Below are 23,967 nucleotides of genomic sequence, written 5' to 3'. Positions count from 1 at the left end.
GCCTATGCTAAATCATTATAATTATTAATCAAAATAAACAATCCAAGTTCTTTGATCATCTTCAACATTTACATTCCTTGGCATTTGCTGTGGCTAGAGGTTTACAAAAATTATTCCTTACCAAAAAACACATCATTTGTGCATCTGGGGCACCTCGACGTCATTCTTCAGCAATTCTTTGTCCAGCTGACGATCAACCCGATCTTCAAATTGCCTTCAAATTCTATCTGCGGCGCTGGCAGAACGATGCAGTGCCGATCGCGCATTCAACTGTGACGTCGGCGCTCCGCCTCCGAAAGGGAGGTATGGAGTTGAGTGAAGTTGCTCCTAGATGCTGATCTTGGGTCAGTTTAGAATTTTCCCAAATGATTGTTAATGTTCAGATTGCGGAGGGAGCTGATCCAAGTTCTGTACATAGGGGAAACTTCACCCCCGAGCAATGGGAGCTATAGCCTATCGTGCCATCTCATTGAACACACCCACTTGTTATTTAGGAAAGCTATGGTACCCTGCAATATGAAAGGGATAGTTCACCCAAATTAAACATTGGTTTCCTTACCTTGTAAGCAGTCAATGTATGACAGCAATCCATGCTTTGGTTTAGTTTCCCTGGCAGTGTTACCACATGCAAACATTTGAGCATTTCTGGTTCAAATTCCATTCAAGTCACGGGATCAACATTAGCACATCATGTTCAAACATCTATTTTTGTTTTTATATTGAACTTTTATTTAACTAGGCAAGTCAGTTAAGGACAAATTCTTATTTACAATGACGTCCTACCCAGGCCAAACCTGGATGACTCTGGGCCAATTGTGCGCCGCCCTATGGGACTCCCAATCACGGCCGGATGTGATACAACCTGGATTCAAACCAGGGGCTGCAGGGACGCCTCTTGCACTGAGATGCAGTGCCTTAGACCGCTGCGCCACTCGGGAGCCATATAAGTCGCTTAATTGAGTTCCACAACCAATTGTAGATACTTTCAGATGATTTGGATATGATGCTTGAAAAATGCTAATATCCATCCCATGACTTGAGTGGGATTTGTGCCACAAATGCTAAACCTAAGCATGTGGTAACACTGCCGGGGAAACTAAACCAAAGCATGGATTGCTGTCATTCATGCCTTGTCCACAGACTGCTTACAGGGTAAGGAAACCAATGTGTCATTTTGTAATTTGGTTGAACTATCTCTTGAACCTTGGCCTGAGGCAGCCCTCACTAGGGTCCGGTTACCCAAAAGCATCTTAAGGCTAAATTCATCGTTAGGATTAAGATGCTTTTGGGAAAGGGCCCAGACTGGTTGTTTCCATAAACAATGCATTTTGGCCTACATGAGAAACATGTTTCCACCAGGGAATGTGTAAAGTCATATCCTTTTTATAACAACAATCAGAAACTAAGAATAAGCTACAGGTGTCAGGTGAGACGGAACATGTTGCTATCCACTTTGCCTAGAGTAGATAAGACATCCTATCAGCATAATCTCTCACAGAGGAACACAATTCAAGATAGACAACTGTAAAGGAAATTTTACTCCAAGCAGTTTTGAGAGAAGGCCCCTACTTCTTATGTGGCTCTCTATCCCCGCTCAGTGGACAAAGTTATCACAACACCCCACAGGCTGTGTAGAATTGATAAGATCATAGAATACTTTGTAAAGAAATTATTGGCATCAAATCATGTTTATAAGGGTAGCCTAATGATTATATACAGTGGGGCAAAAAAGTATTTAGTCAGCCACCAATTGTGCAAGTTCTCCCACTTAAAAAGATGAGAGAGGCCTGTAATTTACATCATAAGTACACTTCAACTATGACAGACAAAATGAGAAAAAAAAATCCAGAAAATCACATTGTAGGATTTTTAATGAATTTATTTGCAAATTATGGTGGAAAATAAGTATTTGTTCAATAACAAAAGTTTATCTCAATACTTTGTTATTTACCCTTTGTTGGCAATGACAGAGGTCAAACGTTTTCTGTAAGTCTTCACAAGGTTTTCACACACTGTTGCTGGTATTTTGGCCCTTTCCTCCATGCAGATCTCCTCTAGAGCAGTGATGTTTTGGGCCTGTTGCTGGGCAACACGGACTTTCAACTCCCTCCAAAGATTTTCTATGGGGTTGAGATCTGGAGACTGGCAAGGCCACTCCAGGACCTTGAAATGCTTCTTACGAAGCCACGCCTTCGTTGCCCGGGCGGTGTGTTTGGGATCATTGTCATGCTGAAAGACCAAGCCACGTTTCATCTTCAATGCCCTTGCTAAAGGAAGGAGGTTTTCACTCAAAATCTCACGATACATGGCCCCATTCATTCTTTCCTTTACACGGATCAGCCGTCCTGGTCCCTTTGCAGAAAAACAGCCCCAAAGCATGATGTTTCCACCCCCATGCTTCACAGTAGGTATGGTGTTCTTTGGATGCAACTCAGCATTCTTTGTCCTCCAAACACGACGAGTTGAGTTTTTACCAAAAAGTTATATTTTGGTTTCATCTGGCCATATGACATTCTCCCAATCTTCTTCTGGATCATCCAAATGCTCTCTAGCAAACTTCAGACGGGCCTGGACATGTACTGGCTTAAGCAGGGGGACACGTCTGGCACTGCAGGATTTGAGTCCCTGGCGGCGTAGTGTGTTACTGATGGTAGGCTTTGTTACTTTGGTCCCAGCTCTTTACAGGTTATTCACTAGGTCCCCCCGTGGGGTTCTGGGATTTTTGCTCACCGTTCTTGTGATCATTTTGACCCCAAGGGGTGAGATCTTGCGTGGAGCCCCAGATCGAGGGAGATTATCAGTGGTCTTGTATGTCTTCCATGTCCTAATAATTGCTCCCACAGTTGATTTCTTCAAACCAAGCTGCTTACCTATTGCAGATTCAGTCTTCCCAGCCTGGTGCAGGTCTACAATTTTGTTTCTGGTGTCCTTTGACAGCTCTTTGGTCTTGGCCATAGTGGAGTTTGGAGTGTGACTGTTTGAGGTTGTGGACAGGTGTCTTTTATACTGATAACAAGTTCAAACAGGTGCCATTAATACAGGTAACGAGTGGAGGACAGAGGAGCCTCTTAAAGAAGAAGTTACAGGTCTGTGAGAGCCAGAAATCTTGCTTGTTTGTAGGTGACCAAATACTTATTTTCCACCATCATTTGCAAATAAATTCATTAAAAATCCTACAATGTGATTTTCTGGATATTTTTTTCTCATTTTGTCTGTCATAGTTGAAGTGTACCTATGATGAAAATTATAGGCCTCTCTCATCTTTTTAAGTGGGAGAACTTGCACAATTGGTGGCTGACTAAATACTTTTTTCCCCCACTGTAGACCTGAGGTATTCAACTGGAGGAACTCGGTGGTACTGCAGTGGTCTGCAAAAAAAACAAAAAAACATATTTTTTTTATATTTCAAAATAATAAGAATATTTCACTAGCAACAAAATCACTTAATCACATAATATTAAGCAAGTTAGACTTATTGGAGCCAATTACACTCACTGTAGAATCTTGGTAACTCATAGCTAACCTTTGTTTAACCAGCTAAACAGCATTTGGAGTTGCAGTACCTTTCTAGCTAATAGGCTATGTTAAGGTTAACACCTCCTTTTCCAATTATAATGTGGGGAGGTCAAAATAATTTTAAAATATCTACAAAATGTATTCATTTTAAAATGTTGATGACTTTTCCTTGACATTATCGTTAACCTGATGGGGTCGGTGGGCAAGGGTCGCGGCTAGAAGGGATCCAGCTTTAGTCAGAATTTACTTTTCGTATTTTATTTTTTTATTTAACCTTTATTTAACTAGGCAAGTCAGTTAATAACAAATTCTTATTTACAGTGACGGCCTACCGAAAGGCAAATTACTCCTGCGGGGCTGGGATTTTATTATTTTTTTTTTTAAATAACATGTAAATATGTAGCAGGTTAAAGGATAACTTACGCAGCAGTTTAGAATAATTAACGTGGCAGGTTATTATACTTATGTTCAAATTAGGAAAATAATAAGGCTTAGCTAAAATAAAAAATAATAATACAAATCTACATTTTACATAAATTGAACAAAAGCTGGATTCCATCTAGACATGCCTGGGCAAGAAAAGGTTGAAGACCCCTGAGCCTATGGCATTTCATGGGATAGATCGTTTCAATCAAATCAAATCCAATTTTATTTGTGACATACACATGGTTAGCAGATGTTAATGCGAGTGTAGCGAAATGCTTGTGCTTCTAGTTCCGACCATGCAGTAATATCTAACAAGTAATCTAACAATTTCACAACAACTACCTTATACACACAAGTGTAAAGGATTGAATAAGAATATGTACATCAAAATATATATGGATGACAGATGGCCAAACGGCATAGGCAAGATGCAGTAGATGGTATTGAGTACAGTATATATCAACTGTTCTGCCTTATTATTATTCGACCATGCTGGTCATTTATGAACATTTGAACATCTTGGCCATGTTCTGTTATAATCTCCACCCGGCACAGCCAGAAGAGGACTGGCCACTCCACATAGCCTGGTTCCTCTCTAGGTTTCTTCCTAGGTTTTGGCCTTTCTAGGGAGTTTTTCCTAGCCACTGTGCTTCTACACCTGCATTGCTTGCTGTTTGGGGTTTTAGGCTGGGTTTCTGTACAGCACTTTGAGATATCAGCTGATGTACGAAGGGCTATATAAATACATTTGATTTGATTTGATTTACAGTATATACATATGAGATGAGTAATGTAGGGTATGTAAACATGATATAAAGTGGCATAGTTTAAAGTGACTTGTGATACATTTATTACATCCAATGTTCAATTATTAAAGTGGCTAGAGATGGGTCAGTTTGTTGGCAGCAGCCACTCAATATCAGTGATGGCTGTTTAACAGTCTGATGGCCTTGAGATAGAAGCTGTTTTTCAGTCTCTCGGTCCCAGCTTTAATGCATCTGTTCTGACCTCGCCTTCTGGGTGATAACGGGGTGAACAGGCAGTGGCTCGGGTGGTTGTTGTCCTTGATGATCTTTTTGGCCTTCCTGTGACATCGGGTGGTGTAGGTGGCCTGGAGAGCAGGTAGTTTGCCCCCGGTGATGCGTTGTGCAGACCTCACTACCCTCTGGAGAGCCTTGCGGTTGTTTGGCGGAGCAGTTGCCGTACCAGGCGGTGATACAGCCCGACAGGATGCTCTCGATTGTGCATCTGTAAAAGTTTGTGATTGTTTTTGGTGACAAGCCGAATTTCTTCAGCCTCCTGAGGTTTATTCGTTGACATTACTAGTTATCTTACAGACTGTGGCTTTCCTCTCTTATGAAACATATTTAGGCATTTCGATATAAAAAAAAAGTGAAAAGTACATCAAACGGGTCTGCATTTTATTTGATTGGCACTGAATTCATCCAATCATGTCCAATCAGCAACCAAGGAAAATGTGGGCGGAGATTTCCTGAATCCTGAGCGTTCAACAATATTCCAAGGTATTGGTGTTCACTCTCGGTCTATAGGCAAGGTGGAAGATATAGCCCGAGGTATTTCTTTGTTTCACAATGCATGTGAGTAACACGGTTGTTGCTTTCAGTTTTAGCCAATGAGTGAGTATTATGCTCAGTAATCAGCCTAATTTGTGCCATAGTCGGGCTCGCTAATATAGGCATTGCTACAGCGTAAACAGTGTAAAACGGTGTGAAGTTCTGAAATCGGTTCATTTCGAATACATCGCCGTGCACTGCACACGCGAACACAGATGTTGGCTTGTTATACCCTGTTCCTGGAACACAGTCATTAGTAGGGTCTCGTCTTTGACACACTAGCCTATTGTTTCCAATAGCGATTGTGGTATGCAGCGAATATAAACGTGGTCCCTCACTCACCTCTGGCACAAATTGAGGTGGATGTTTCGTTTGACTCTTAAAGCTAGAATCCTTAGTTGCTACATCCATTTTTTGTCTACCCATAGATTCTTGAAGAATATAACTTAGTTATGCTTCATGAGCTTAGTTCAACTGTTGTACGCCATCAGAACCCCAAATATAAGCTTGCTCTACCCCAATGTTTGTAAATGGAAGCAAACGCTGTATAGCTTCAAAATATGGTTAAACATTTTGATATTAGTTAGTCTTTGCATCCATAGCTCATTCAAAACAGAGACGGCGTCGAGCTTTGTTTCAATTAAGGACTAGCTTTAAAGGCACAATCTGTTAGGTGTCTACTCATTTCAAGTAATGAATTAAATATATATATATCTCCTGTTTTGAAAATTATGACAGCTTAAAAACAACTGACCTATAAAATAATTTTAAATAGCCTATATTACCTTTATAACTAGAAACCAAAGGTCCTATAATTAGCGTACACCATTGTTTTTTTCCTCATAGGAGACTGCAAAAAGTATCCATCAAATGAATATAATAAATAGGCTACCCTATACGTTTAACATGTTGGAGAGAAAAGTAGGGAATGTAATGTTGCTCTCATGGAATCAGAATGGTCCTCTATTTGTTGTTGGTGAGGGAGAAATGTGACCTATAAAGTGGCTGAAAGATCTAATGTCTCTCACTCACTCTTCCCCATGGTTCCTCCAGTCTTTGCACTGATGGCCAAACAGAGCTCAACCCTTGCGGCGTTGCCGAGAGCGGAGGTCGGTGCCTACTGGGTGCTCTCAATTGGCTCCCATCTCTACTCATTCTATCAACTGCACATATTCTCCAAAGGTAAATGTACCTGTCTTAAGATAAAAGGTCTATCAATTGGGTCATTGTTTACATTTTTTTCCACACTGAATTAGTTAAGTCTGCTGTATGCAAGATACCCGACTTCCCACCCTTTGTGGCCTTGTATTAGGCTACTTACTGTAAGTGGAGACCTTGGCTGTGATATGCAGTTTTTGCCACTAGGTGGGACTGTGGCACTGTTTCATACCCCTTGCAGAAAAGTGAGCTGTCAGGTAAATCTGTGATGATGACAACTCACTCCCTTTCCGTTCTTACCATTGACTCCCTCTCAGAGATCTGAAAGGTTCCCAAACTCTATCCTGGAGACTCCAAGAGGTGCACCTTTTGTTTTTTGCCCTAGCATTACACAACTGATTCAAATAATCAAAGCTTGATGATGAGTTGATTATTTGAATCTGCTGTGTAGTGCTAGGGCAGAAACATAAATGTTCACTTCTTGGGATCCCCGGACCGAGCTTGAGAAATGCTGGTTGAGGGAGGGGCTACGTTTCCGGCGTTATGTTTAAATTAAAACCATAGGACACCAAACATCGTTCCCCACAGAGCTTGTCATACTTCATAGTAGAGTTCTTCAAGCCTCCTGGCAAAACTCCGGAATAAAAACTGAATGATTGAAACTGTACAGACAATGTGAGAAGATGTCACTAAAATATGCTCTCTTTTCCTAGAGCATGAAGCAGGATTGGAGAGACAGTTCCAACTGGAGAAAGGCTTTCTAATATGGGGGCATAAAAAGGTGAGTATAATTTATGGCTATTGGGGTCTACAAACATTGTACGACTTCCAAAGGTGCGTAAATTATTATTATTTTTTAAATCCAGAGGCCTGTCATTTAAAAAAATATATATTCCTAGGGTGTGTCATATGGCATGACATTTTCAGACTGGGCCCATGATAAAATGAGTTGTCTGTGACAGGACCCTACAGACTTTGAGTGGAGTTTCTGGAGTCACTGGGCTAGAAAGTCTTTGCTGTGGACTTTGTTGGGCCATGCCGTGGTCTCCAGACTAGCCAGCTTCTTCATTCCTAAGGTATAATATACAAGGAAAACATCAGCTGAAGTGGGACCTTAACATTTTTACCCCAATTTTTTTCCAGACAAATTAGAACCAAAATACTATAGCTTTGATGCTTTTTTGCTTTTCAACTTCCCATCAGTTCAGAGTGACAGCTCTGTTGGCCTATGGTCTCCTTGTGGCTTGCTGTGTAGTGGGGATTAAAGGATTGGGTGTGGTCCTTGGCCATCTGGGCCTGTCATTGGCTGTTGCCCAGCTGTGTAACCCTGCCCTGTCCTGGAGCTGTGCCCTGCTGCTACTTTCCACCCTCCACATCCCCCCACTGCAGGAGATACAGGTGAGTCGCACCTCTTTTTACTTAATCTCTTGCATGCTATCCCTTTCTCTCATCCACCCACTGCAAGAAATACACACCTCCCCCCCCCCCCACACCTGCCTACTGCAGCAGAGTCACACAGACCGAAGCAGTTGTTCCCTAGTTTGATTTTACAGATATGAAGACAGACCCCCAAAGTAATATCCAGGCCCTCTGGCATCAAGATTACTTGATGTCTATTGTCACAGGACAGAGCATTTTAAAACCATTAGAAGCCTAAGTATTTTAACCAGGTGTGTCAGTCTGACCATACATAGCCTGTTGCCGTCCCCATTCCCTTGTTGGTATCTGTAAATAGGGAATCACGCTATTGTATATTATGTCATCTTGTTGAATAATGTTCAAATTACATATTGACTCTTGGAGGTGCCAAATGTCCATATCTTTGACATATTTGTGTGAGAGTGTCGTTGTCTGTGTTTCTGTGTGTGGTTGGCACATTCAAATATTGCTTTTCGTTATTGGGGTGCTCAGCCCCTCACACCACTCCCAGCCCCCTGTTATTGGATACCTGACAGACTGCATTTCTTCATTGATGTTTAAACTGGGTCGTTCCACCAATTAAGTGCCTTTTGAATAGTGTGTCTTGGTGGATTTTTTAAAATGTCACCTAATTTTAACATTCTTATATAAAGAGCACATGTTCACCTGAACTATTTACATTGACACACTGCTGCTACTTGCTGTTTATTATAAATGCATAGTCACCTTACCCCTACCTACATGTACAAATTACCTCGACTAACCTGTACCCCGCACATTGACTCGGTACTGGTACACCCTGTATATAGCCTTGTTATTGTTATTTTATTGATACTTTTTTTTCTTCACAGTAGTTTATTTAGTAAATATTTTCTTAACCAACAACGCAGCTCAAGAAATAGTTAAGGGCTTGTAACTAAGTATTTCACAGTAAGGTACACCTGCTGGTTTCGGTTCATGTGACAAATACAATTTGATTGAATTTAATAAAAATACAAAAAATCTTCCCATCTCAAGATGTTAGATAAATAAATAAATACTATAAGTGCCAAATAAAGTAACGGGGAAGACGAATTCATCTTATATCAAACATAAATCCCCTTTTTACTGGAGAAATGGAAAGCTTGTGTGCAACAGGGAAGGGCGTGTGTGTGTGTGTGTGTGTGTGTGTGTGTGTGTGTGTGTGTGAATACATTTAAACTCAGTTTTTCACAATTTCTGACATTTTAATCCTAGTAAAAATTACCTGTCTTAGGCCAGTTAGTATCACCACTTTATTTTAAGAATGTGAAATGCCAGAATAATTGTAGTGATTTATTTCAGCTTTTATTTTTGTCATCACATTCCAAGTGGGTCAGACGTTTACATACACTCAATTACTATTTGGTAACATTGCCTTTAAATTGTTTAACTTGGGTCAAACGAAAGCTACCCGAAAAAAAAGTAACTTCCTCTCACTGTCAACTGTGTTTATTTTCAGCAAACTTAAAACATAAGATTCACCAACTGAGACATAAACTGAACAAGTTCCACAGACATGTGACTAACAGAAATTGAATCATGTGTCCCTTAACAAAAGGGGGGTCAAAATCAAAAGTAACAGTCAGTATCTGGTATGGCCACCATGCATTAAGTACTGCAGTGCATCTCCTCATCATGGACTGCACCAGATTTACCAGTTCTTTCTGTTCGATGTTACCCCACTCTTCCACCAAGGCACCTGCAAATTCCCGGACATTTCTTGGGGGAATGACCCTAGCCCTCACCCTCCGATCCAACAGGTCCCAGACGTGCTCAATGGGATTGAGATCCGGGCTCTTCGCTGGCCACGGCAGAACACTGACATTCCTGTCTTGCAGGAAATCACGTTGAGATCGAGCAGTATGGCTGGTGACATTGTCATGCTGGAAGGTTATGTCAGGATGAGCCTGCAGGAAGGGTACTATATGAGGGAGGAGGATGTCTTCCCTGTAACGCACAGTGTTGAGATTGCCTGCAATGAGAAGCTCAGACCTATGATGCTGTGACACACTGCCCCAGACCATGACAGACCCTCCACCTCCAAATCCATCCCGCTCCAGATTACAGGCCACGGTGTAACGCTCATTCCTTCGATGATAAACGCGAATCCGACCATCACCCCTGGTGATTCAAAACCGTGATTCGTCAGTGAAGAGCACTTTTTGCCAGTCCTGTCTGGTCCAGCGACGGTGGGTTTGTTCCCATAAGCGACGTTGTTGCCAGTGATGTCTGGTGAGGACCTGCCTTACAACAGGCCTACAAGCCCTCAGTCCAGCCTCTCAGCCTATTGCGGACAGTCTGAGTACTGATGGAGGGATTGTGCGTTCCTGGTGTAACTCGGGCAGTTGTTGCCACCCTGTACCTGTCCCGCAGGTGTGATGTTCGGATGTACCGATCCTGTGCAGGTGTTGTTACACGTGGTCTGCCACTGCGAGGACGATCAGCTGTCCGTCCTGTCTCCCTGTAGCTCTGTCTTAGTTGTCTCACAGTACTGACATTGCAATTTATTGCCCTCGCCACATCTGCAGTCCTCATGCCTCCTTGCAGCATGCCCCAGGCACGTTCACCCAGATTAGCAGGTACCCTGGGCATCTTTCTTTTGGTGTTTTTCAGTCAGTAGAAAGGCCTCTTTAGTGTCCTAAGTTTTCATAACTGTGACCTTAATTGCCTACCGTCTGTAAGCTGTTAGTGTCTTAATGACCGTTCCACAGGTGCATGTTCATTAATTGTTTATGGATCATTGAACAAGCATGGGAAACAGTGTTTAAACCCTTTACAATGAAGATCTGTGAAGTTATTTGGATTTTTACGAATTATCTTTGAAAGACAGGGTCCTGAAAAAGGGACGTTTCTTTTTTTGCTGAGTTTGACATTTGAGTACTTTGTCCACCACTGCCTAAAAGTAGTGTAAAATATAGGAAATAGGGTGCAATTTGGGATGCAGCCTGTGTTTATCGATTAGCTGAGCCCAGAGCAGAGTAGACACCTGTATCAGCACTTTGTCACGGTGTCTGTTATCTGACTATTGGCAGTCCAGACTGACTGATGTTGTCAATTCTGTCCCTTATGATCCTCTTCCTCCTCATGCTCCTTATGTCTCCTCCACCTCTTCCTTTTCATCCTCCTCGTTGTCCAGTGCTGAGATGACCTCAGTGATTTGGTGTGTTTAAACATCGAAGAAGTCGTCCAGTGACTTAATTATATATATATTTTAAAACTTGTAAAAAAAAAATTCAACTTTTCCTGTTGAAAAGCGATATACCAAGTATAAATAAAGTAATGTACATGCACTTAAGGGTACAAATACATGTTGTAGAAGGACTTTAAGGTCCCTGCTCTCTCACCCACTGTGCTGTCTCATCTTGCATGTTGACCTGCCACTCACAATTCACACTGAGGGAGAATCGCTTCCTCTCTATGACGACAGAGATCCACATCTAAAGCCTCTGCAGTACCTCTGATGGATCTGTCTAGATTGATGTACTCAAGTGTCTGCTAGTCTCTTTGGGAAAATAATAGTTCAGTAATGTCAGCCATGGGTGTGTTTTGTGTAGTGCTCTTGCACTGTTCAAGGTGCGTCGACATGATTTAACACACAATGAACTATTGTTCAGCTGAAAGCAGACCTTTTTCGTGCATTTTTTGGGGGGAAACTTTTGTGGCCTTAACCCAGCTGTTACAACACCAGAAAAAAGTTTGGACACACTTACTCATTCCAGGGTTTATCTTTAATTTAATGTTTTCTACATTGTAGAATAATAGTGAACACATCAAAACTATGAAATAACACACATGGAATCATGTAGTAGCCAAAAACATGTTAAACAAATCAAAATATATTTTATATTTGAGATTTCTTGCCTTGATGACTGCTTTGCACGCTCTTGGTATTCTCTCAACCAGCTTCATGAGGTAGTCACCTGGGGGCTGGATTCACATAACCTTAAGAAGAAATTACTTCGTAACTGCCATTTTTCCCCCTTAACTATAGACTTAAGAAGAAAGTTAAGCAGAGTTGCTTTTCCTCAAAGGGTATTGGAAATTTTCTTGCGCTATTTCTTACGTTTTTCATTAATTAAGCAAAAATTGAATAAGAAATTTGATTCTTGAAAATAAAGTTTTGGAAATGATTCCAAGATGGCTAAACCCTTGTATTAAACTCAGGGCAGTGAGAGAATAAGCTCAAGAAAACAATTGACCATGTTTAATTCACTCAACTTGATCTGAAAGGTTTAGTATTGATGATTTTAAACCCAAGAACATATTTTAGAACCCTAATCTCAGTAAGAAATATGCAAACATGATTGCCATTGCTAGCTAAATTGGTTGCCTTGTAACAAACATCTTAAGAAGTGTTGCGTCTTTACTATCATTAAATTAAGACTTTTAGTTTTTATCAAGGATTCTCTGTAATTAGTATTACGCGATTCAACTGATTAATCATGTAACTGTAATTAACTAGAAAGTCGGGGCACCAAGGAAAATATTCAGATTTAAGTTATAAAATATCTGAAAAGTTATATTAGGAAATTATATCTGATCAATTAGTCTTCGAATTAATGATTTACTTTACCTCACGTTAGTCTCATTCCAAACGTCGTAAATTGTTGGTTTTCTGCACAAACCCAGTCTTCACTATGAGTCATCCATACATCAATTGTCTTAAATCATTTATTTACTTACTAAGTAATTCACAGAAATGCATAAACAAACAAACAAACAAACAAAGTAAAAATGGTTACAAGAAATGATAGGGGAATGTGCCCTAGTGGGCTAAACCGGCATGGCGACTTGTTGTACAAAAGGGAAGTGGGGGTCGACTGAGAAGACAACAGAAAGTTGATAATTATAACAATTGAAATGCTATTCCTTTGCACATGAACCCTCACTCATCGGGGAACAATTGCAATCAATATACATACACTGCTCAAAAAAATAAAGGGAACACTTAAACAACACAATGTAACTCCAAGTCAATCACACTTCTGTGAAATCAAACTGTCCACTTAGGAAGCAACACTGATTGACAATAAATTTCACATGCTGTTGTGCAAATGGAATAGACAACAGGTGGAAATTATAGGCAATTAGCAAGACACCCCCAATAAAGGAGTGGTTCTGCAGGTGATAACCACAGACCACTTCTCAGTTCCTATGCTTCCTGGCTGATGTTTTGGTCACTTTTGAATGCTGGCGGTGCTTTCACTCTAGTGGTAGCATGAGACGGAGTCTACAACCCACACAAGTGGCTCAGGTAGTGCAGCTCATCCAGGATGGCACATCAATGCGAGATGTGGCAAGAAGGTTTGCTGTGTCTGTCAGCGTAGTGTCCAGAGCAAGGAGGCGCTACCAGGAGACAGGCCAGTACATTAGGAGATGTGGAGGAGGCCGTAGGAGGGCAACAACCCAGCAGCAGGACCGCTACCTCCACCTTTGTGCAAGGAGGAGCAGGAGGAGCACTGCCAGAGCCCTGCAAAATGACCTCCAGCAGGCCACAAATGTGCATGTGTCTGCTCAAACGGTCAGAAACAGACTCCATGAGGGTGGTATGAGGGCCCGACGTCCACAGGTGGGGGTTTTGCTTACAGCCCAACACCGTGCAGGATGTTTGGCATTTGCCAGAGAACACCAAGATTGGCAAATTTGCCACTGGCGCCCTGTGCTCTTCACAGATGAAAGTAGGTTCACACTGAGCACATGTGACAGACGTGACAGTCTGGAGACGCCGTGGAGAACGTTCTGCTGCCTGCAACCTCCTCCAGCATGACCGGTTTGGCGGTGGGTCAGTCATGGTGTGGGGTGGCATTTCTTTGGGGGGCCGCACAGCCCTCCTGTGCTCACCAGAGGTAGCCTGACTGCCATTAGGTACCGAGATGAGATCCTCAGACCCCTTGTGAGACCATATGCTGGTGCGGTTGGCCCTGGGTTCCTCCTAATGCAAGACAATGCTAGACCTCATGTGGCTGGAATGTGTCAGCAGTTCCTGCAAGAGAAAGGCATTGATGCTATGGACTGGCCCGCCCGTTCCCCAGACCTGAATCCAATTGAGCACATCTAGGACATCATGTCTCGCTCCATCCACCAACGGCACGTTGCACCACAGACTGTCCAGGAGTTGGCGGATGCTTTAGTCCAGGTCTGGGAGGAGATCCCTAAGGAGACCATCCGCCACCTCATCAGGAGCATGCCCAGGCGTTGTAGGGAGGTCATACAGGCACGTGGAGGCCACACACACTACTGAGCCTCATTTTGACTTGTTTTAAGGACATTACATCAAAGTTGGATCAGCCTGTAGTGTGGTTTTCCACTTTAATTTTGAGTGTGACTCCAAATCCAGACCTCCATGGGTTGATAAATTTGATTTCCATTGATAATTTTTGTGATTTTGTTGTCAGCACATTCAACTATGTAAAGAAAAAGTATTTAATAAGAATATTTCATTCATTCAGATCTAGGATGTGTTATTTTAGTGTTCCCTTTATTTTTTTGAGCAGTGTATTTACGCTCAGTGTGTCGTCTTGATCGCTGTTGAAAAGTTAGTTTCTGTTGGAGAGTTTCTGTCCTCTCTGTCTCTGTCTCGTGGTTAGGATGGATTGTTCAGAGTGACATTAATTCATTTCGTTATAAAATGGGTGTTTCGGCGGTTGTCGTTCTTCGCGTTCAATGATACCGAATTCCTAGCTGTAGACTAGTAATTAATATCAAAGACTTGTTCTTATTCTGTCGGTATCAATAGTCTAAGAGTTTAACCACGTGGTATGGTTAAAGGATTCAGCAATGGTCTGTAACCTTTGTCCTCTCGTCATGGAGAAAAACATGGTCTGTTGAGATTTTCTCAAAGTTGGGGTTTTATTCAGGAGTTGCAGAAAAGGGCCTGTGCCAGGATGCCTGACCCTAACTGGGCTCATGGGCGGTCCTCTGATTTAGTTCATCTCAAAAGGGGGAAAAAAATCACAATTTTACAAACGGTATCATCCTCACTCATCTTATACAACAATTAGATGTAAACCTCATATCTGAGGCAATTATATAAACAGCGTTATGGTAATGTGGCCGCACCGTCTCTCATGAGATTTACAAACTTGTACCAAACGGACCAGTTCGTTGCTGGATTCTTCACCGATCTTTTATACCTTCTGCGGAACACAAATGTTGTTCGGACCTCAAGTTCTGTGAGGTGGAAGAAATTATTTTGTTCTCTATGAAACTTCACTCTCTCTATACTGTGTCCATGAGGAGATAATCTCTTCGAGGAATTTACGACCTCTCTCACCACAGCAGCCTAGTTGTAGGAGGCAGGGGGATGGGGCTTGCTGTACCCAAAGAGGGCAACGTCATGACAGAAGATTAGTAAGAAGATGTTTCAGAAGTTCATAAGAAAATCATTAAATCTTAAGATATTAGTGAGAAATTGCACTTATGAACTTTTTTTTTTAAAGAAGCTTCTTAAGTTTTTGCGTAAGAAGTGTTTTGTGAATCTGGGCTCAGGAATGCATTTCCTACTTAATGCGGTTGAGCCAATCAGTGGTGCTGTGACAAGGTAGGGGTGGTATACGGAAGATGGCCCTATTTGGTAAAAGACCAAGTCCATATTATGGCAAGAACAGCACAAATAAGCAAAAATAAATGACAGTCCTTCATCACTTTAAGACATGAAGGTCACTCAATGTGGAACATTTCAAGAACTTTGAAAGTTTCTTCAAGTGCACTTGCAAAAAACATCAAGCGTTATGATGAAACTGGTTCTCATGAGGGCCGCCACAGGAAAGGAAGACCCAGAGTTACCTCTGCTGCAGGGGATAAGTTCATTCGAGTTATCAGCCTCAGATTGCAGCCCAAATAAATGCTGCGCTCCCAAGAAGCTTCACTACAGACCCTGGTTAGATTCCAGGCTGTATCACAACCGGCCATGGTTGGGAGTCCCATAGGGCGACGCACAATTAGCACAGCGTCGTCCGGGTTAGGGTTTGGCCGGGGTAGGCCGACATTGTAAATAAGAATTTGTTCTTAAGTGACCTGCCTAGTTAAACGAAAGTGACATTATTTAAAAAATTATAATTTTAAGACCTCTCAACATCAACTGTTCAGAGGAGACTGTGTGAATCAGTCCTTCATGGTTGAATTGCTGCAAAGAAACCACTACTAAAGGACACCAATGAGAAGAGACTTTCTTTGGCCAAGAAATTACATGTATTTATGAAGCCCTTTCAACATCAGCAGAGGTCCCAAAGTGCTATACAGAAACCCAGCCTTAAACCCCAAACAGCATGCAATGCTGATGTAGAAGCACAGATATAACATATATAGAAGAGACAGTAATGCTTATGGGGGGAGGTGTTGCTATATACATACACACACACTACCATTCAAAAGTTTGGGGTCACTTAGTAATGTCCTTGTTTTTGAAAGACAATAACTTTTTGTTTTGTCCATTAAAATTAAAATAATATCAAATTGATCAGAAATACAGTGTAGACATTGTTAATGTTGTAAATGACTATTGTAGCTGGAAACGGCAGTTTTTTAAATGGAATATCTACATAGGCGTGCAGAGGCCCATTATTAGCAACCATCACTCTTGTGTTCCAATGGCACGTTGTGTTAGCTAATCCAAGTTTATCATTTTAAAAGACTGGCTGATCATTAGAAAACCCTTTTGCAATTATGTTAGCACAGCTGAAAACTGTTGTGCTGATTTTAAAGAAGCAATAAAACTGTCTTTCTTTAGACTAGTTGAGTATCTGGAGCATCAGCATTTGTGAGTTCCAATTACAGGTTCAAAATGGCCAGAAACAAAGACTTTCTTCTGAAACTTGTCAGTCTATTCTTGTTCTGAGATATGAAGGCTATTCCATGTGAGAAATTACCCGCAAAACACCAGTCTCAAAGTCAACAGTGAAGAGGCGACCCTGGGATGCTGGCCTTTTAGGCAGAGTTGCAAAGAAAAAGCCATATCTCAGACTGGTCAATAAAAAGAAAAGATTAAGATGGGCAAAAGACCACACACTGGACAGAGGAACTCTGCCTAGAAGGCCAGCATCCCGGAATCGCCTCTTCACTGTTGACATTGAGACTGGTGTTTTGCGGGTACTATTTAATGATCGATAACAATAATAAACCTGGCATTGACAACTTAAATGGAAGGCTACTAATAGTACTCCCATTGAAGGACCAAGAAATCTCAAAATTGCTAAGTAGATGCAAAATGGTCATTTCAGCCTGGCCTTAAGAAAGACATCATTATACAGTGGATGATTACTATGTTACATTTTTTTCCTCTTTGTTTAGAGTATGTGTTGCTTCATCTGTTGTTTCTTCACATGGAGAGAAGTAAACTTGCTCTCCTTTCTCCTAACGCAGTTAACCATGTTACACAGTGATTGCACTATCGCTCTCCATCCCCCTTAATTACCTTATGATGATCTTAATATGCAATAGATATCAACAACTGCTCTCACTGCAATTCTAATATCCTGATGATCATCATCCACTCCCTCCCTTTATTTCTTTCTCTGCCGCCCCCCGTATGAATCTGAATCCTGGGGGAAACATATGTACAGTTCCTTCAGAAGATCAGAAAGTATTCATACACCTTGACTTATTTCACATTTTTGTTTAGTTAAATGTAATTTTTTTCTTCACCCATCTACAGACATTACCCCATAATGACAGTGAAAACATGTTTTTATATAAGTATGCAAATGTTTTCCAAATTAAATACAGATATCAATTTACGCAAGTATTCACACCCCTTTGCCATAACACTCCGAATTGAGCTCAGGTGCATCCAATTTCCTTTGATTGTCCTTGAGATGTCACTACAACTTGATTGGAGTCCGTGGCCCATTCAATTGTTTTGGAGATAATTTGGAGAGAAACACAGGTGTCTATAAGGTCCCACAGTTGACAGTGCATGTCAGAGCAGAAACTACACAATGAAGTCCAAGGAACTGTCTGTAGGTCTCCTAGATAGAATTGTGATGAGGCATATACTGTACCTGGTGAAGAGTATAAAACCCTTTCTAGAGTGTTGAAAAGTGTCCAAGAACACGGGGGTCTCCATCATTGGGAAATGGAAAAACCTGCAACTACCCAGACTCTGCCTAGAGCTGGCTGTCTGACCAAACTGAGCAACCGGGCATGAAGGACCTTAGTCAGGGAGGTGACCAAGAATCCAATGACCACTCTGACAGAACTACAGAGTGTCCTGGCTGAGATGGAAGAACCTGCCATAAGGAGAACTCTCTACAGCACTTCACCAATCTGGACATTACGGGAGAATGGCCAGACGCAAGCTACTCCTAAGAAAAAGGCAAATGACTGCATACCTGGAGTTTGCATTCTGTGGTCTGATGAGACAAAAATGGAACTCTTTGGCCTGGCTCCAAGTGCTGTCTGGAAAAAAACAAGCACAGCTCATCACCTGTCTAACACCATCTCTACCATGAAGCGTGGTGGCAGCAGCATGCTATCGGGATGCTTTTCAGCGGCAGGGACTGGGTGACTGGTAAGGAAAGAGGGAACAATGAATGAGCCAAATACAGGCAAATCCTTGATTAGAACCTGCTTCGGAGTGCAAACAACCTCATACTGGGGCGAAGATGTACATTCTAACAGGACAATAACCCCAAGCATACAGCCAAAGCAACGCTGGAATGGCTTCAGAACACGAATTTGAAAGTCCTTGAGTGGCCCAGACTTGAATCCCATTTCAAATCTGTGGAAAGACTTGAAGATTCACTACCGCTCTCCATCTAGAATGGGGAAAAAATGGGGAATGGGGAAAAAAATCCCCAAATCCAGATATGCAAAGCTGACAGACCTACCCAAGGACTCCAAGCTTTAATTGCCGCAGAAAGTACTTCTACAAAGTATTGAGTCCAGTGTGAATACTAATGTTAATGAGAGATTTCTGTCTTTTTCATTTTCAAATGTCTAAAAACATGATTTCACTTTGTCATTATGGGGTATAGTGTGTTTATGGTTGAGGAAAAATCAATTGAATCAATTTTGAATAACACAACAAAATGTGGAATAAGTCGAGGGGTGTGGATACTTTCTGAAGGCATTGTATGGCTATATATTTTGCTCTGCAGATAAAAGAAGAAGCCTGCACATGGTTTATTGCATGATGTGTTTCATTATTGGACTGGCATTGTTGATTCATTGTTTGTTTTGTAATACATGTATATTTAGCCTCCTGCCTTCATCACACACAAAGGACCAGATCTGGTAGTGATGTTAGTACAGTAAGAGTGATGAGACTTGAGTTGTTTCTGCCTCTTCAAATGGAAACCAACCAAATCCATGTGGATGAGTGTTGTCACAGATTCCTAGAGGAACAGCTACTGCGATGTCTCGCTCTTACATGTGAACTCTCATACCGTAGTCTTAGGCAAAATGCACTAGAAAACTTGGGTCACATTCAGCAGGGTGCAACATTCTGGCACTGAACATTGCAGATAGAATGTCATGAATAGAGTTGACATGATTCCTTATTCTACATGTCAGTAGACATGCTGAACACAGCCCTGGGTCATGTTCATTAGGCGGCACCTTCGGAAAACGAAAATGTGTTTCTTATTGAACAAGTTCAGATGGAAACAAAGAGGTCATCTCTGTTTTTGACAATTGTTGTGGTTTCTGGTATGTTGTCTCCCACAGAGAAGCTGGCACCAGACAGAGGAGGAGTACTAATCAAATTGTATTAGTCACATGCGCCGAATACAACAGTGAAACAGTGAAATACAGATAAGAATAGGAGATACAAGTACTTAAAGAGCAGCAGTGAAATAACAATAGCGAGACTATATACAGGGGGGTACTGATAGAGTCAATGTGCGGGGGCACCGGTTATTTAAGGTAGTATGTACATGTAGGTAGAGTTATTAAAGTGACTATGCATAGATGACAACAGAGAGTAGCAGTGTAAAGAGTGGGTGGGGGGCACTGCAAATAGTCTGAGTAGCCATTTGTCTAGATGTTCAGGAGTCTTATGGCTTGGGGGTAGAAGCTGTTTTAGAAGCCTCTTGGATCTAGACATGGCGCTCCGATACCATTTGCCATGTGGTAGCAGAGAAAACAGTCCATGACTAGGGTAGCTGGAGTCTTTGACCATTTTTAGGGCCTTCCCCTGACACCGCCTGGTATAGAGGTCCTGGATGGCAGGAAGCATGGCCCCAGTGATGTACTGGGCAATTCGCACTACCCTCTGTAGTGCCTTGCGGTCGGAGGCCGAGCAGTTGCCATACCAGTCAGTGATGCAACCATGCTACCATTTACTCTTCAGTGTGATGTATTCTGCCGCCGCCGCTGCCTCACCAGGCGTGTTGTTCTTCACCCACAGAGAAGCTGGTACCAGACAGAAGAGGAGTACTACCTCTTACTCTTCAGTGTGGCAGTGTGTGGCCTGCGCTTCATCAGCTTCAGCCTGGAGCACTGCTGGCGCCCCCTGGAGGCTGGAGGACTGCAGCAGCAGGTCTACTGGCTGACCGCTTACTCCTTCTACCATCCTTTGTTCTTCAACGGACCCATCCTCACCTTCAAGGACTTCCTCCAGCAGGTGAGATATCAACCAATGAGCTTTTAGTGCAGGAGGAACTCAGGCGAAGTCAGCAAATGAGCTGACGGGGCGGGAGGATGTCAGGTGAGATATCAGGCAATGAGCTGTCACCTTCAAGGACTACCTCCAACAGGTGAAATATCAGTCAATCAGCTGCCAGGGAGAAATCAGCCACTGATCTGACATGAAAGGTGCAAATCTTCAAGCAATTTTCCTCACTGGGAACATTCAATTTTCATTTGAGAGCAATTGATGCAAAAGTTTTCCTGGGAGCAAATGGGTAACATAGCAAGATCAAGAGGTATCCCCTTGGTTCCAAACTCCTGCTTCCCAAAATGAAACATCACTCCAAATTCTCATCACAGATTGAAAAAGACAAGTCAGTGTTGCAGGATTTTCTGTGATTTCTCTCTCTCTGGTGTAGTTTTAGACTCTGAGTGTGAAGGCTCAGGGATTTCTCAGCGCCTTGGGGTGAGTTTTATAAGAGCTAAATAAAACTCTGGTGGAAAAAGGGCTGCAATGATCCATTGCTGTAGGTTTACTGAGGGCAGGAAGGAGGGAGTTTGCACTTTTGGGAAATTTCTATTGGTTCCATCTCAACAGGCATGCTCAATGAAGCACAGCTAAAAAAGTACTTGCAAGCATTGAAAATACTATTTGAATCCAGGTCTGCAAAGCACAGCTGAGTAGCTCCTGTTGGGCTATCACAATGCACTCCATGCGTAATTCTGTTTTTCTACTGCAGGAAAAACCCATTCCCTCAAATACTGTGCAGTAGGTGATGCTGCTAGAGATGAGAAAGTAGTGGGTGGTGAATGGCAAGAAAAAAAATTGGGCTAAGGTTATTAGGAAATGTGGAGAGTGCTTGTATGGAAAGAATCCCTTCCATTATTTATCATCGTCCTCACCGGTCCCATCTCCATACAGACTATCAGAGGAGCAGAGGAGGCTGGTGACTTGAAATATTGAGGAGGACGGGAAACACATGGTATAGGCACGGAGACGACAAATCATGTTTAAAAATAATGATGAACGACATTATTTTAACTTAAAACATTTTAATATAGACATTTTATTTTAAAATATTATGGGGAATGGGAAGGCTACTTACAACGTGTTGGGAAGGGATCACAGCAGTGATTGAATGAGGGTATGAGGCATGAGTTGAGATGTTCAGAGGCTTGACTTCAGAGCAGGACAGGGGTTGTGGTGTTCAGAGGCTTCAGTGCAGGACAGGCTCATCATGAATGGATGGTGTTGAATAGCTCAACTCTTCCACTGAGGGCAGGACAGGATTTGACTGGGAAAATAAATAACACAGTTGGACAAAAGAGCTAAGAATGTGTTAGTCCAAGCAAGGATTAAAATCACATTGATGTGTAATAATGTGATTGTGATTGACTACATACAGTAATGAGAGAAAATTGACAGGACTTAGAGAGGAAACATTCAATGTGCCAGGAAGGGGGTGTGGAGCCATGTGCCTCCTAGGTTTTGCATTGAAGTCCAGAGGAGGATGGAAAATGGCTGCCCTCTGGCTACACCATGATGCTAACCCCAGAGGGTGCTGTTGAAACTACTGTACATCTTTATTGGAAAAAAGGGGGTTTAAATCAGGTATTTGGTAATGTGAATATATTTGCTTTTATTTTAATTCCATTTTTATTCACTGAGTAGGATGGTCCTCCTCTTCCTCTGAGGGGCCTGTATGAATGCTCCTCACAACACTCTACCTGTACTGGATGTTCAATAAACCTTCCATACTGTACGTTCCATTCTATTTGACAAGCACCCCAAAGTCATATAATAAATATAGAAATGATTAAGTTTATAAACTCTTAAGTGTAACGTTTTTCCGTAGTATCCACCACACCAAATACTTGTCTTATTGGTAATAGGGCTGTAAAATAAAGTATTACCTTTGTGTGATTATTGTAGATGCAGGTACCTGTGAAGGATCGTGGTGCTAGGATTACGTTCCTCTCGCTGCTGGCCAACGCTGGCAGGATCTGTGTGTGGTGGCTTATAGCAGAGTACATGATACACCTGATGTACATGCACACTATACAGGCCAACGAAACATATCTGGAGATCCTGCCACCTTGGGCATTGGGTAAGTGTTTCTGTGTGCGTGTGTGTGCTTACATGTGTTTATGTGTGCGTGCGTGCAGTATGTACATGCATGTGTGTTTTTGTGTAGTTCAAAACTGCCATACTCTTTATTTAGCTAAGGAAACCGCCTCAAACTTGAGTTCGATGATAAAGCCATCTGTTCAGTTGCCTGAAAGCAAAACTTTTGGGACCCTCCACTGTATTTCACACGGTAAAGATTTTGCCTGAGAGAGAGCGACACTCTGTAGGTAACAGCAAGCTTGTAAAGTACTGAACCTTTTGTTTTGTCTACAGGGAAATTGGGCGATTTCATGCCAGCATAGCACAAAAATATTTTTGGTGTCTCAGATTGTACTGGCAATCCTCACATATAAACTTACTTGGGAGGAAGTGTGTTTGATTTGTAACACAATTATTTTTGCCATTGATTTGTAACACCAACACAGTGAATTGCAAAATGGATTCAAAGGAACTCTGGTGATTTTTAATATTCAGGTTGTTTAATCGTCACATGTACACACAGGGTTGCAGCAACTATTGCAGCGTACAGTGAAAATCTTGCTGTATGTGCAATGTGGCCTGTCATTGGGTTTTATATGTATAACATTTATCATTTCTTCAAAGGTAGCAGAGAGCCCACTCTGGAAATGTAATGTGTTTGAAGAGTATATTGTTCAAAACAATATGTCAAAAAATAATCTAAATCAAAAGAGGTACTTTTGAAACCATGTACGGTTCATGGATCATAAGGTCTTACAGGAGGCATTTTATAGGTCTAAAAAGGGCCTAAAATGGCCACTTTCGTCATGATTTTCTTTAAAAAAATGGTTTGTGATACTGTATGTAAAAACCATGATGAACATCATTCCTCCCAATAACGTTTCTACATGAGAATTACCAGAACAATCGGAGATGCCAAAAATATTTTGGGCCATGCTGGCGTGGAATCGACCCAATACAAGTTCTCAGTCAGCCTAATGGTTTTTGAGATGGAAAGCTAAGTGTAGTAGCAGTTATGAAGTAGAACACAAATTGAGAGGAACAAAGGCTGCCTGGGCTGCACAGCCTGCCTTTACCCAATAGTTATCTTAAAGCATACTGGAGAGAAGGCTAATAAGTGTAGTAGTAGTAGTTAGTTCTGAAGTAGGACGCAAATTGATAGATGATTTTAAATTCTCT

At 41.8% G+C, this 23,967-nt stretch overlaps 2 protein-coding genes across 3 annotated transcripts in view; one reads left to right on the top strand and one right to left on the bottom strand.

Annotated features, from left to right (window-relative positions):
• The window catches only part of LOC139381180 (cysteine-rich protein 3-like), a 32,353-nt gene extending 31,946 nt beyond the window's left edge, over positions 1–407 (bottom strand). Inside the window, exon 1 of the mRNA XM_071124598.1 lies at positions 122–407. Within this exon, the coding sequence (XP_070980699.1) occupies positions 122–164 (43 nt within the window). The 5' untranslated portion in view covers positions 165–407. The remainder of the gene's footprint in view (positions 1–121) is intronic.
• Positions 408–5,450: 5,043 nt separating this feature from the next.
• LOC139381506 (hedgehog acyltransferase) overlaps positions 5,451–23,967 on the top strand; it is a 103,117-nt gene continuing 84,600 nt past the window's right edge. Inside the window, exons 1-7 of one of the 2 annotated variants that reach the window (XM_071125108.1) lie at positions 5,451–5,540; positions 6,570–6,698; positions 7,388–7,455; positions 7,637–7,750; positions 7,878–8,072; positions 20,461–20,676; positions 22,615–22,789. In XM_071125108.1, the coding sequence (XP_070981209.1) occupies positions 6,581–6,698; positions 7,388–7,455; positions 7,637–7,750; positions 7,878–8,072; positions 20,461–20,676; positions 22,615–22,789 (886 nt within the window). In that variant the 5' untranslated portion in view covers positions 5,451–5,540; positions 6,570–6,580. Of the gene's footprint in view, positions 5,541–6,556; positions 6,699–7,387; positions 7,456–7,636; positions 7,751–7,877; positions 8,073–20,460; positions 20,677–22,614; positions 22,790–23,967 lie in introns of those variants that run through there. The other variant, XM_071125107.1, reaches the window with a different exon arrangement.

This window comes from Oncorhynchus clarkii, chromosome 23 (genome assembly GCF_045791955.1).
Source record: "Oncorhynchus clarkii lewisi isolate Uvic-CL-2024 chromosome 23, UVic_Ocla_1.0, whole genome shotgun sequence".
NCBI classification, from domain to species: domain Eukaryota; kingdom Metazoa; phylum Chordata; class Actinopteri; order Salmoniformes; family Salmonidae; genus Oncorhynchus; species Oncorhynchus clarkii.
This window is presented reverse-complemented; position numbering and strand designations above follow the sequence as displayed.